Source organism: Symphodus melops (genome assembly GCF_947650265.1).
Source record: "Symphodus melops genome assembly, chromosome: 17".
In the NCBI taxonomy this organism is placed as follows: Eukaryota; Metazoa; Chordata; class Actinopteri; order Labriformes; family Labridae; genus Symphodus; species Symphodus melops.
Genome location: NC_136707.1, coordinates 21678289 through 21692992, shown reverse-complemented (window position 1 = coordinate 21692992; position 14704 = coordinate 21678289). Strand labels below are relative to the sequence as shown.

Here is a 14704-nt window from a genome sequence, read left to right as displayed (position 1 = left end):
TAGATAATGATTTGGGGACATAATGAAACTGAAATATGTAGGTCAGTCGCTCAGTTCGTTCATTTCTCCATCTATAAATATAAAAGTTGTAAAATATCATTTTGATTTCAGAGTTCTGCCCCGGTGTGCCCTGGAAGGGTCTCCAGAATATCGACCCTGAGAACGACCCCAACATGACACCTGGCAGCGTCCCCAGCGGGCCCACCATCAACACCAACATCCAAGATGTCAACCGCTACCTGCTGCGGGACAGAAGTGGAGGTGAGAGCAGACTCAGAGGACAGGATGCCAAAGTGTCTAATGTCAAGACAACGACAGGAAACACGAGTAGACGTCTTTGATCTTTATACCACACAAATGTGTAAAAGGGTTATGAAAGGTCAAACTTAGTTATCAAGCTGCTGCTTCTTCCGCTCTTCATTTTCTTACTTTAAACCACAAGTATAATCGCTGTCCTTGTTTGAACTCTTTTCTCACTTTTCATCATTGTTGTGCACTTTTTCTTTACTCCATTTCTTCTTCTGCTATTTTTTCCTTATTTGTTTGTGTCTGTCTTTCTGTTTGTGTGGATGGTATCGGCTCAGGCTCTTCTCCCACTTCATCTCAGAACGAGGCTCTGCCTCCCTCCTCTGATTGGCCAGTCAGTGCCTACACTAGCTCGTTCAGTCTGTCGTCCCCGGAGATGGACGATGCAGGTACATGGTTTGTCTGTGACGTTCTTTCCCCACGTTGCAGTGGCCGAATCACGACTTTATCCTCTCCCTCCTGTTAACGTTAGAACCAGAAGGTCAGGCCCTGATTGGACAGCCTGATCTCTCCTGCTCCTGATCCAATGTGACCCTCTCCCTTTAAACCTTGCCTCTCATGCAGTGCATTTGTTCCCTGCTGTGTTAGTCTGTCTAATTCCTTTTTGTGTGTGGCATGGTAAATGTAGTTTTCTAAGCAGATATTAGGATTTCACTCAACTCTGCTGTTTGAGCTTCTTTTTCTACCTTCTGGAGACTTTTCTGATTTTTCTATTTTTTTTATTTTTTTATTTTCCTGTTCAGGTAAACTCCCAGAGATGAAATCTACGTGGTCTTCAGGCCCCATCTCTCACAGCCAGGCCCCTCTGTCCCACGAGCTGTGGAAGGTCCCCCAGGGCCCACGGGGCAGTAACGTGGCCCCCTCCCGACCCCCGCCCGGTCTCACCAACACCAAGCCTTCCTCGACCTGGGGGGGCAACTCGCTGGGTTTGGCTCAAGGCTGGAGCAGCTCGTACACCACAGGTAGTCTTTGATTATCAAAAAAAATCAGAAAAAGATTTCAACTCCAAGAAGAGCAGGATGAATGTCATAAGCAGATATTAGCCTCAGCTTTATTAACAAACATATTCAGTTTTTAAAACACAGTTATTTCATTTAACAGTTTGTCCGTATTACAGGACATTTTATTATTGTCTTATTTAGTGAATAAATAGATTTCACATTCTTTCAGAGATTTTAGCTGCAACGATTTGTGAAGGCAAATTAAACATGAGCTAATCCTCTTTAAAGACTCGCAGCTGCAGCCGATTCTGTCTCTGAAAGGAAAGCAGTTCTCTTCAGGTCATTATGAAGCGTGTTGATGATGTGTACGGTTTGTGGTCGGGGTGTACTCGAGGAGCAGCCCTTTGATGTGGTGTGCGAGCACACAGACCCGTCTTCAATGAGGAACAGGCGAGATGAACAGCAGCGACTTGTTGTGGCTGAAACACTGTCAACTGTCAGTGTGCGGTGGCTCCACCCGCTTAGTTAAAGTCACTGGTTTTGGTTTGAGATGAAGCGTCGATTTCATGGTAACAAACTTCTGCTGTGTTTGTGTTTCTGTGTTACACACAGCAGGCACCACATGGAGCACAGACACGTCCAACAGGACCAGCAGCTGGCTGGTTCTGAGGAACCTCACTCCACAGGTAACACACTACGACCCCTCAAGACTGCAGCAGCGTGTTCATGCTGGATAAGCCAAGTGCTGGAGGGGCTTCATGGCTTGACTTGTAAAGTGTCATCCTGCCCCGTTGAGACCAGGATGACACTTTCACTCCAGCCTGCTGTAAATTTGTTGAACGAAGGCGTCTAGAAGAAAATATAGAAAATGTTCATTTTCTCTTTTTGTGTTGCTAATCACACTGGATGACTTTTACCAGAGCTCCTCTGTGTTAGCAGAATTATAGCTGGTATTTTAGTTTAGCTTCATAAATTACAGACATGGTCGGTTCACAGGGGATTAAAAACACAGACGTCGTGCACAATTATTACAAGTGATCAGAGGGATCCAGGAAATATCATTATTAATCCTGTGCAATTTGGCTTCAGCTGTCGCAATAAAACACTCTTTCTGTTGTTTGTGTCTCAGATCGATGGTTCGACTCTGCGTACTCTGTGCATGCAGCACGGCCCCCTCATCACATTCCACCTCAACCTGACGCAGGGCAACGCCGTGGTGCGCTACAGCTCCAAGGACGAAGCTGCCAAGGCTCAGAAGTCCCTGCACATGTACACACAACTTCCTCAATTCAACAACTTTTTTTTTTTTTTTTTTTTTTGACTTGATTAATTCGACGGATGTGTTTTAACGATCTTTTGTGCTTTTCCTCCAGGTGTGTGCTGGGAAACACCACCATCCTGGCGGAGTTTGCCGGGGAAGAGGAGGTGACCCGCTTCTTTGCACAGGGCCAGCTGCTGGGCGGGACGACCAGCTGGCAGGCCACTCCAGGCTCCAATCAGTCGAGGATGGGTGGGACCGGGTCTGGATCCTCCCATCCCATTGGTCACTCACCCCACTGGAACAACAACAACGGCGGCGGCAGCAGTAGCAGCAGCAGCCTGGGAACAGGCGGAGCAAAGACGGGCGGTGAGTTGTTGTGGGGGGGCGTGCCACAGTACTCCAGCCTGTGGGGACCCCCGAGTGGAGAGGAGGGACGAGTCGTGGGGAGTCCAACCCCAATCAATACGCTGCTGCCTGGAGACCTGCTCAGCGGAGAGTCCATGTAGGAAGAAAAAAAACAAAAAAAACACCAACAGGAGCGAAAACTTTGCAAATCATTGTGGAGATAATCAGTGTGGGTGTGACGGTGAAAAGGAGCGACGAGAGGAGGACGAGGCTTCACCCTCGCTGCTCATCCTCGCCCACCTCCTCGACTCCTCTTTGTTTTGAACATTTCATTTGCAGTTTGATTATGTGAATCTCAGTGAGAGATTCAGCTCACAGTGTTCAGCTCATGGAGACACAGGAACAAAAGTCTTTCATTCAACACAGAAGGAGAACTTTTTACAGACGGGGACTTTGGAGAACCCGCTGTGTGAACCTTGTACTTTAGTCAAACTGACACCACGACGAGCTGCCATCCTGAAACTTGCGTAATCCCTCTCTGCCTTTTGAGGCAATCATACTGCACCTCAGAGACCCATTAAAAGGCATCATTCCCAAAGTTAAAAAAAAACCTTCAATCAGAGTGGTTGTCGAACTTTCAGCTGGTCCAGACTCAACATTTGTTTCTCTCAGCACTAATATTAGCCTTAACCTCTCTCCTGCCCTGCTATCCTCACTCACTCTGTACTTGGTGAAGAAGCATACGGACACTTGCACACCCTTATTTCTGAGCCAGTGAAACCTGAGTGGAGATTACATGCTGCTGCGGATTTACATAAACGACCACAGCTCACATTTTCAGTGCATTTTTGCAAACAGATATTAAATTCCCACAACACGCTCAAAGGGAATGATGCAACTCTGTGCGTCCAAGCCATTTATTTTTGTAGTGGTTTTTATTTTTAGGTTTACTTTTCTTCTTCTTCTTCTTCTTAAACCATTGCAAGCAAAAGCTCAAAATGTGTCTGTCAATCTTACGTGGTGGGGTGAGAGTTTTGGGGGTTGTGGCGTGAACGTTTAAAGACAGGACGGATGACGGAAATGAACCACTGCTTTTACAACGGAACTGTAAAGACACTTCAAAGCACCACACCTCATCTGCTCTCAGTTTGGTCTCCATCTGGGACCCTGTCACTCATGTTGTGGAAAACCTGAAAATGTTTCCCACCAGTGTAGTCAAACCCCTCCTCCCCCTCCCCCCCCCCGATTCTCTCTTCCACTCCACCTGCAAAAAAAAAAAAAAAAAAAAAAAAAAAAAACAAGTGACGTGCAATATAAGCCACAGACTCTACCGTCCAAGAAAACCTACCATGACCTCTCTCAAGCAGAGAGGAGAGTATAAGGAATGACTGAACTGCACCCACCCCTGCCCCCCTCCACCCTGAAACTGCCACTACCACCCTTCATCTCCCCCTCCGAAAGTGTGTGAGCTCAGGAGAGTAGCAAGCTGGTCTTCAACCCCCCCCCCCCCCCCCGTCCAAAATACAAGGACGTACCCACAAAGCACTTCTTCAGCCAGCCTACTCTCCACACTTATGCCAGTGACTAGTTACGGGGGAGACGGAGGGACAGATGTGTGTGTGTCTTTTTGTGTGTGTGTGTGTGTGTGAGTTTGTGTGCTTGGGGAGAAGGCATCAAACCAAAATGAGAGGAGCCTGTTTTCCCTTCTTTTACCCAGAAGACCAGATGACCTTTTTTTTTTTTTTTTCTTTCTTTTTGCCCAAATATGTAGAGAAGTATGAAGCAAAGGTTTGTGAACAGGTGGTCTATCATAGCACTTAGCAAGAGCACCGCAGCTCGTTTTACCCTTAATGCCAACGACTAGAAGAAAGGAGAAGCAACACTGGCAAATAAAAAAAAAAACTGACAAAAACAAAGACAAAAAAGCAATCTGCTTAGTGGCTTCTCTATATACTTATTTTTGAACTTAACGTGGATGTGAAGCTGTGTCCTTCTTCCCTCAAGTCGGCGGGACCAGGAAGGATGTCAAACATGGTAGCAAAGTGAAGGGAAATACAAAGATTGAACTTCTTTACAAACTGATGATGGGTGCAGCAGTGAGAAGCACCCGTCCTCGCCCTCTTTATCAGAGTAAAAATCACTGTTACATTGCATACTTTGAAATCTTTAGCCTTGGTTTCTGGAAACACTCGACGTGTTCGTGTTCTACTGGGTCCAGCAGGGAGGATCGCCATCTTTTTTTTTTTTTTTTTTTTTTTTCGTCCTTTATTTTTTTGTCTTCTTTCTTTTGGAGGCCCTGCCAACCTGTGTGAAAGTGTGGCCACTGAGTGCCTGCCTGCTGCCGAGCGAGGCGCTCTGCAGCAGCTCTCACCCCATCCTCCCGCTCACTCACTCACTCGCTCGCTCGCTCGCTGCCTCCCTGCGGATCCCTATAAGACTGGCTTCAATCCTCCCCCCCCTCCCCCCCCCCCTCCCACTTTGGCCTCCAAAGCCAAGAGCAGCTCTTTCAGAACTGGCCCACCTGTATTTAAGTTACTACTACTGCTGCGCCAGAGTCTGTCCTCAGCAACCTCCAACTCCACTCTCTCTGTCTCTCCTGCAAGGATCACTTTAGCCAGAGATGGAGGCATTTCATGTGTTTGTGTTTTTCTTTTTGGTTTTACTTATGGAATTGCCAGTGTGCATTTTAATTTTGTTGTCATGAAGTTTGCTGATATTGTTGCTGTTATCATTGACGATATAGATAATGATTGTTTTCTGATGATGATGATTTCATGGCTTTTTGATATCAGTCGTTATGCAGTGTTCAGCTCCTCTCCTGCCCCTCCGACTACCTCCAAGGCATTGGTGTTTTAGAGGTACGCCTCAGCTGTGCAGCAAGGTCATGCATATATAGTTAAGGCTGGCTGGGGGGAGGGGGGTTGAGTTAGTCAGTAAGGGGGGGGGGGGGGTTGAAGAGTCGAATCAAGTGAGAAAAGTCATGTTAGAGAAGGCAATAGTGAGCCAGCTTCCTCTTCCCCTTTGTCTCATTACACACGCATCCTTTAGTGTCGATGGGCCTCACTCACACTGGTGCTTTATGTTCAACTCTGGGAGCACTCAGTTACACTTAGTACCACCTCGACTGATAACAGCCTTCCATTTCTATGCAAAGACAAGGAGGTGTTCGTTCGCAGCCATCTAGAAAAACACAGCCATCCGCCACATCTGCCAATCTCCACTCAGCTCGTAACCTTTACTACCAGGCAGCTGCCCTTAAACCCCCCCGACGCCCCCTCCCCGCTGTCTGAAGAGTCAGATTTACACGATGACACTAAATGACCTGCTGGAGGCACTATTGGTCAGCGATCAGCTTTCAGTTTTGTGCCAACTGATTTACAAATATCTTCTTCCACCTCGCCATATCCTCAATCTTAAGCGTGATGAGACTGTCGTTAGTTTTCTTGCTGCAGGAGGCTTTAGGAGTAGAAGGGCAGGACAGATGAATGGTGCTGGTATTTAATAAACAAAGGACTGGAAAAATTAGAAGCAGGCTGCAGGAGGAGGAAGGGGGGCGGGGGCGGTCCCTGTATGTGTCTGTGCACTGTTTATGGTCACATCGGGTACATCTCTTTAAAAAACCAAAAACATCTTTTTTTTCTTTTATCATCAAGTTTTTCTGCAAAAACTAGAAAGAAAAAAAAAAAAAAGTCTGTTCCAGCTGTGCACTCCGAGGCTGTGACACCTGTTTCTCTGCAAGCCGCCGCCTTCTCACCCCCCCTGCCTGGGCTCTTCTCGGGCAGGGAAGCTGTATCTAGGTGGTCCATTTCTGGACCTCCAACCTGAAGGCAGTGCAGGCGGATTTATTACAACAGGTCATTTCTGCACATCTGGCTCCGGGGTCCACGCAGGGACCTGGTGTATCAGCAGAAATGGGGACACACCTCAAGTTTGGTACCAAGTCTTAAAACTTTTGCCCTCTTCCCGAGTCGCTCGAGACTCGCATCATTCAACAAAACAATCACTATTGCCTGTTGTCTGTTTGTGTGTTTGTTCCTGAAAACCTGCATTTACTCCACACTGGACTTGATTCAATGAACTGGCGTTGGAAGCAGGGAGTCGAACAGAGCGGGAGGGACGGAGGTCGGGTCTCAGATGTGCCCTGGATTTCTTGGCGCAGCACCAGCACTGCGAGCCCCGCCCCCCTCCCACACCTCCCCTTCCCTCCCCCCTGCACTCTTATCTACCTGTCTAGTGTTGGAAATCAGATGCTCGCCCCCCCCCCCCCCCCCCTTGTTTTTTTTTTTTTTTTTTAAATAAAGTCGCACGGACTCAGAGGAAACTGGAGCTCAAGCAGAATCTGCGTCGCAATCAATGGATCAGACCGGAGCCCTGAAAAGAGCTGAATTAGCAGATCTCCGAGGCCTGGGTTGAATATGCACATGCTAGTTCATACACAGATACAAACGAAGAGTTCATGACGGCTGTATGTGTGACTAGATCTCTCTGTTTCCCCTTCAGCCCTGACAGCCTGTGTGTCCTCCTCGACATTTCCCAGAAGACAAGATCATAAACATATCAGAGTAATACAAAATAATGAAAAACAAATACTTGAATCAAAAGAAGCGCCAATAATGTAATGTGAACACTTTTTGTAGTGGTTTTTTTGTCTCATTCATACACTTCAGAGATTTTTGATAGCAACGGTTCAGAGTGAATCAAAATTTAAAATACGAGTGTTGTTGAAAACAAAGGTCGATATAAAAGGCAAATTTACATCTGTCGTATTTGAGTGTTTGCACAAGGCTGCTTGAACTGTATGTCGTACGAATGATTGTTTATTTAGCGCGTGAGGTTGACGATGAAACTGTGTGTGAGAGCTCGTGATTACAGCGGAGGAAGATCCGCCTTGTGATTCTTTTTCGATTCAGTATACTTTGATTTTTATTTTTTTTTTCTTTGCTTGTCAAAACTATATTCTGATGTTAATTGTTACTAGCCTCTAGCGTTGCACTGAGTGTCGGCCTCACCCCTCATCCAGCTAAATGAACAACATGATACAAGTACTGAGGGGGGACGGGGACAGTTCATGTGTAAATGTTTACTCAAGGACTAAAATAAGTGTGTTTTTAAAAATGTAATGTTTATCTACCTTAGTGGCTTTCATTGTGGAATAATCCAAGAAAGTATGGATCATAATTGAGTATTGCACCATTTTTCAGACTGTAAACCTAAAAAAAAAAAAAACATAAAAATGAAGAAAAAAATCACATATATATTTAAAAAAATGCAGCAAAAAAAGTATTTTGCAGACCTGTGGCCATAGATCGAGGTAGAAGGACTTCAGCTCTCCTAAATCTGAGCAACGGAGAGCGTGAAGGACGAGACATCAGACTGAGCCTTGGCTTCTAGGGCTCACTTCAGAGGTGCCTACCTTTTTGGTTTGTTAGCTTTTGTTCTGTTCAGTTCACTCATGTTGTTGTTTCTTTTTTTTCTTTTTTTTTTGCAAGGCCACTGACAGTTTACAACAACAACAAAAAATCAGAGACACAAGATTTAAACCTATGGGAATGTTGGAAAAAGACAAAAAAAAAAAAAAAAAAAAAGGACAAATGCTTCCATTTTTAAAGAAAAAGTGCGACACAACACTTCACCGAATGAAGATCAATCGTGCTACTTTCAGAACTCTGGGATTGAACAGTGTTGTCTTGTTCTGTTTGACCTTCTTGTCGATGTTGATTTCATGGACTATCTGAAGCCTGTATGTTTTATGTTGATTATATATATTTTTCCTTTGTATAAAAAAAAAAACAAAAGATAAAAAAAAAAGACATAATTGCTCACTATCTTGCACACAAACGAAAAAGTGGATCTTGTCTCAGGAAGGCCAGGGTTCCAGAGTACCGACTCCACGCCATTTTAATGTACATTTTTATGATGAGTTAAAAGTAAAAAGAAAAGGATGATTTAAAAGAAACAATTCTAAGCACTGAAAGTTATGGATTTCGGAAGAAGAGAAATTACCTTTGTTTCTAAATCCGTAGCAGTTACATAATAACCAAATAATGGACTTTAAATGAAAATGGAGTGCTTTATATATAAATCTATATATTAAAACTGCTTTACATTTAAAAACAAAAAAAAAAGGTCAATGATTTTGATTGTTCAAAAAAAAAAGAACGACGTGAATAACATGCAAAATGCTGTATGTTTGAATCTTTATTGTGTTTTTCTTAATGAGGTCCCGTCCTGACTGAATCAGGAACATTGTGCATTACTCTTTCTTTCCTCTCTCTCTCTCTCTCTCTCTCTCTCTCACTCGCTCTCTCTCTCTCTCTCTCTCTCTCTCTCTCTCTCTCATTCTCCCACAGCGGGTATTATTGTTACTATGATTATGAATAGAGGTTAAAAATCAGACTTTTGTGGAGCGTTTCCACGTCTCGGAGGATGTTTGTAAAACATGAGCTGGTTGTAAAGGATCATGAAACTATGCACAAGTGTTGGGGGGGGGGGGGGGGGGGATTGGAAGATGGGGATTTTATGGCCTACTTAGAAGTGGCTGGTCTATTGCAGGGGGGGTTTAATGTGTTTTTTTTTTTAATGGGGTGGAGGGGTGATTCATGTGGAGTCCCCCCACCTTCAGCTTCCTCCCCCTGATTCAGATCGACCTAGCGCTACATCGCCATGCTGTGTACTCCTAAAAACCAATGAGCGTCTCACTCTTTAGCACTGTGGGATTCTAGCCTGTCACCCTCAACGGGTTTTTATTTTCTGTTGTTAAAGGTTTTTCTTGCAGGGTGGGGGAGGGGGGAGTTTGGGTTTAGGGCTGGGTTTTGTTTTTTTTTTTGCCTTTTTGTTTTTGTTGAAATATTAAGTAAAATGTCTGTACTGAGATTTAATGAAAAGTCAGTGGCTTGTAATGTTTTATTTTTTTCTCTCTGTATATCTCTTTCTCCTCATAGAATGTGATTGTTCAATGACATGCACCGAAACAAATCTTTTCATGAACTATGGAGCTTCTTTCAAATATTAATAAAATAGCTTTTTTCTTGGCTGTTAAAAAACATCAGTGCCTGTGATTGGTTTTTTTTTTTTCCTCTCGCTCTCTCTTGTGTTTTTGGATGTCAAAGAACGTCATGTCTGCAACTCTTCCCACAAAGTTGAAGCCAGAATATCCCCACAACACATCACACAGTCTGCATAGAGATCAGCTGTTGGAGCTGTCCTCCAGTGACACATCAAAACCCCGTCCACTCGCAACCTCCCAAAGGAGTTTAGATCAAACTGCAGACGGCACTGTCGCGTGTTAGCACGCTTTAGTTAGCTTGTAGCTTCACATTGATGTAAATTCACCTGAATAACTGTGATGTGAAAATATTTGTCATTTGAATAATCAGTGAATATGTTCTTCTCTCTAGTCTTTCACAGATTTTATACACAAGGGGAGGAGCCTGCTGTTCTGTCTGTGTAAACACGGCTCTGACAACAACACAGCCAGCAGGACTCCAGCTTCTCCCTCTTGGTATTAACTGGAGATAAACTTGATTTCTGCTTGGTTTATGTGTCACACATTCTTCCTTTAACTTACTCACGAAACGTCAAAGATCCCTCAGGTCAGCACAGTCCACAACACGGTTAGAGGAAGTTCAATGACTCTTTTATTTGTGCTGTTCAATCTCTGTAATCATTCCTCCTCAACTCTAATCCTGTGCACACAGCGCTGCACGATCCACATCTGTCACCAAAAAACACATCATAAAAAAGAATGGTAGTAAATAAATCAGCATGATTAGAACTAACTAAAATGACAGAAAGCATGCTGGAGAAGAATTAACAAGCCTTTGTCCCTTCTGCGATCACGGAGGAGGCGGAGCTTATAATAATGAGCTCCCAATATTTTTGCTTCACTTTTCAGTGCTTCCCTTCTTTTTATAGAGACTAATCTTTGAGATCTGTGGCGAAGGTGTCACTCGATGTTCTGAGTCACCAGAAGTGCCTGCTCGGAGGGCGAGCTGTCTCGGGCAGGCGTAGTAGTTGTCTTGCTGTTGTCGAATGTTGGGGTTGGCGTACACGGGGAAGTTGACTTCCTCCAGGTGTGAAGGAGGTGTCAGGTTATTTTGGGCGATTCCGGCGCTCTGCTGCTTCCTGGTCATTTCCTCGTATATGGGGGCTGAAGGTTGAGGTTTGTGGCGAGGTCTCGCCTTCACCTGAAACATAAACAAATACTAACAATAACTTGACACATCTTTAAGTCTACAAAATGACAGGAAGTCGACTTCAAAGTGAGCTTTTAAAACTCTCGTTTGGTCCGTTAGACACTCCACAATCTTGAGCTCAAGTAAAATGGTTTGACAATTTAAACTTAAGAAGCTAGAACCAGAGGATTTCAGGCAGCTTTGACTAAAGAATAATTTATTTCATAATTCCAAAAAGTTTCAGATTACTTTTTTGTTGTTGTTGGTGGATGTGTGATAGAGTCACACCAGGAATAATATCTATTTTCAGATAAAATAATACACTAAAATGAAGCTGAAATAAATAATAAAACAATAAACTCACACATTTCTCCACAGCGAGCCAGCTGAGTATGAGCAGGAGGAATACAGCTACTGAGAAGACGGTGAGGAGCAGAGGACGGTAACTGAGTGAGCACTGACATGACCGCCCTGACACACACACACACACACACACACACACACACACACACACACACACACACACACACACACACACACACACACACACACACACACACACACACACACACACACACACACATCAGCATCTGAAGACAGCTTCACGTGTTTCAATTGCTTTTGCACATTACTCTCACGTTATGTCATGGTTCCACTGCTGAAGATGTATTTCCAAAAAACACCTTAAACATGTATCCTTACTCTTTAATCCACCTGTAAACGTCTGTAACTCCTGCATGATTAAGTCACGATGACGTTTCTGTTCCTATGATTAGGTCACTGCCTAATCATTGGCGGCGAGGGGGATTTCTGGAGCTCTGCTGCGTAAAGGGTTAATGACTGTTTGCAGAATCGTAATCCATCCTCAGCGTGACCACAACAACACAAAATAGTTTAACACCTAAATACCTAAACACCCTTTCTGATTAACACCTAAAAACACCCTTTTATTATTATCTGCTTGTTTCGAAATGCAACAACCACTCCTCCCCGTTCCCTTTCTAAAAATGGTTAGCCTTTGTGTATTGTGATGTAGGCGTCACGTGTGGGATCATAGAACTTAAAGGTCTGTGCAGACCTGGACCTGGACCTGGACCTGCAGAAGGCTACAACTTGTTAACAAACTTTTTCAGTCAGCTCCAACAGCTGGTCGATGTGAATGTTAGCCTGGAGGCTAGTGCTATTGCGAATGATTTAAAAGGCATGCGCTGATATGACATGGCATCTGCAGGGGGCCTTTCAGGGGCCCCGATGTTTCTCTGGGGGGCCTCCAACCCTACTAAGTTTAAGGAAAAACAATTTATTGTAAAAATGCTATTATCACAAAATAGAGACTACAATACACTAAAACACTACACAGCTCTTTGTAGACGATGAAACATGGAGGCTATCAATAATAAAACAGTAAACATAATGAGTCCTTACACTCAGTTGTTCACTACAGTAATGTCCTTTCTTGCTGCACACCTGCCTGTAAATGTATTTATTTAGCAGACTTTAATGCAGGACTTACCTGTCGCTTCCACCAACAGGAAAACCTTCTGAGCTCCTCTGATGAGCTGCTCCGAGCTGTTCTTCTTCCTGTGGCTCTGCTCCCACATGTACAGCCCTGTGTCAGCTGGCCTGACGTGTGTTATGGTGACATTGACCTGCACAGAGTCCAATCCTCCACAGAGCTGCAGACGCCCCTCCAGCATCGGGTCGACCCTGCACTCCGAGCCCTCAGCCATCGACAGCAGGGTGGTCTGACTGTGGGCGCTGCGGTGGTAAAGGTGGAGGCCTGTCAGGGGGCCGTGGTCCTGCTGAGGGGACCACGAGAGCTGCAGGGTCTGACCCTCTGACAGATGTGTGAAGGTCAGCTGTGCACGAGCTGCAGGAGAGAGAGGAGAGTTCAACGTCACCGATTATACTCACAGGAGCGTCATGATTTCACAGATGACAGGGTCGGCAAGTAACTTCGATCCAAACTGAAAGATCACAATTATTGGATTCGTATTTACAATCCCAAGAAGTAGTAGAAGAAGAAGACATCTCAAACTTCTCTCGTTGGACACTTTGAAGAGGAAGTGAAATGACTTGGAGGCAGAGACATCTGGCTGTAGATGTTTTTCCTGATATGTTTGTGGACAACCCTGAAAAACATTTGTTGTTCAAATGTGTTGTTTCTTTTAATTGCCTAATTATGTAATTTGTGTTTGTATGTTTGTCTGCTCGTTGTCTGTATAAAACTCTGTTACTTATGTTGGCGCTTGTTTTGTCCAGGACATTCTTGAAAAAGAGATTTTTAATCTCAATGAGTTTTTTGGGTTTTTTTGCTGGTTAAATAAATATATTATATATAAAAAATATATTTATATATTTTATTTTTTATATATAAATTCATATATAATTTTATATATAAATGTGTATATATTAAAATATATATATTACTAATTTATCATTTATCCAATTCCTCCTGACACTTTATAACTGTTTGTACTTTTAACTTCATTTGTTATTTTGGAGACTCAGATGGTCAAAACCCAAGATCCAAATCTTTTTTTTAACATCCTGCTTTGAAGTGTCTTCAGGGCTTAAAGATGATATTAATATCCCGTACATTCATGACTGAATGCAAGAATAACTCATCTTTGTTGAGTGAAGAATTTAGGTAGAACTATTTGATGGTGTAAATGTTGAGTTTGGATCACATATTGAATATTTTATCGAGCGTCCTTACTGTGAGCACTGAGTGTGTTTCTGTGTTAAAGTGCAGCCTCACACCACAAACACACACCACTGTGGTCTGAAGGAGTTTACCGGGAAGTATTTAAAAAAAAAAATACAGCTTAAAAAAGTGAAGAATAAAAGTTACAAAAACACTACAAGTGATGAAAGAATGTCTCACCTTCAAAGAGCTGAATGAAAATAAGGAGGCAGGCAGTGCTCGGCTTCATGATCTTTTTCGGTTGAACTATCTCGAAGAGAAAGAAGAAAACTCAGTCATGTTGTTCTCGTCCTGCTTCCTTCAGTACTGTGAGAGATGGAGCTCAGCCGCTCTGTATTTATTGTTCTTCATCTCAAACAGGAAGATGACTTCAAAACAAGAACTACCGCTGTAGAGCTGTGGCTTCTGCACGTTGGTCTAACACCTTTTTTTTTCTATCTGTCTCCAGTTTCAGACAAAAACATGCTCTGAAATTAGTCAGACATTTGAAATGATCTAAAGGGTGTTATTCTCTACCGGTAAGAAATATAGAATATATTGACTGGTTATGAAACTATGAAGTAAGAAAAGAGGAGACAGTGTGACTTTATTCTGACTTACTGGAAACGTCTGGTGTGTAATCTCAGTCTGAAATCTGCTTGTGGGAGGGAGGGCAGCTAATAACGTGCCTGTTGTTGATATTCAGTGTTAAAACAAACCTGAGAGACTGGCAGAAGTTTTTTGGATCACATGTGGTTTTCTGTCATTTCCTGAGAGCATGCATGCATGAATAAAAGCTGTAGCAGCTGACATTATTTTATGATGCATCGTTTAATTTGGAAAGTATAAAAGGTTTGGGGTTTTTTCCTGACAAACAGGACACTTTTTTTATACCACTGTCAGAATTCTACCTCGTGTCTCAGGACCGTGTGAGGGAGCTAATTAGTGGATGATTGGATTCAGGTGTGCACTTTGATGGGCTTTAAAAAGC

At 43.5% G+C, this 14704-nt stretch overlaps 2 protein-coding genes across 2 annotated transcripts in view; one reads left to right on the top strand and one right to left on the bottom strand.

The window, feature by feature from the left end:
• Positions 1-9898, top strand: part of tnrc6c1 (trinucleotide repeat containing adaptor 6C1) — a 42040-nt gene extending 32142 nt beyond the window's left edge. Inside the window, exons 16-20 of the mRNA XM_079366654.1 lie at positions 112-261; positions 1050-1268; positions 1860-1933; positions 2377-2516; positions 2621-9898. Of these exons, the coding sequence (XP_079222780.1) occupies positions 112-261; positions 1050-1268; positions 1860-1933; positions 2377-2516; positions 2621-3014 (977 nt within the window). The 3' untranslated portion in view covers positions 3015-9898. The remainder of the gene's footprint in view (positions 1-111; positions 262-1049; positions 1269-1859; positions 1934-2376; positions 2517-2620) is intronic.
• LOC306838464 (uncharacterized protein) lies at positions 9419-14613 on the bottom strand. The gene is made up of 4 exons (XM_079366665.1): positions 13915-14613; positions 12541-12897; positions 11392-11498; positions 9419-11039 (listed from the first exon to the last, which is right to left on the bottom strand). Exons 1-4 carry the CDS (start codon positions 13961-13963, stop codon positions 10737-10739), a joined length of 816 nt encoding a protein of 271 aa, XP_079222791.1. The 5' UTR covers positions 13964-14613; the 3' UTR covers positions 9419-10736.
• Between the last annotated feature and the right edge of the window lie 91 nt (positions 14614-14704).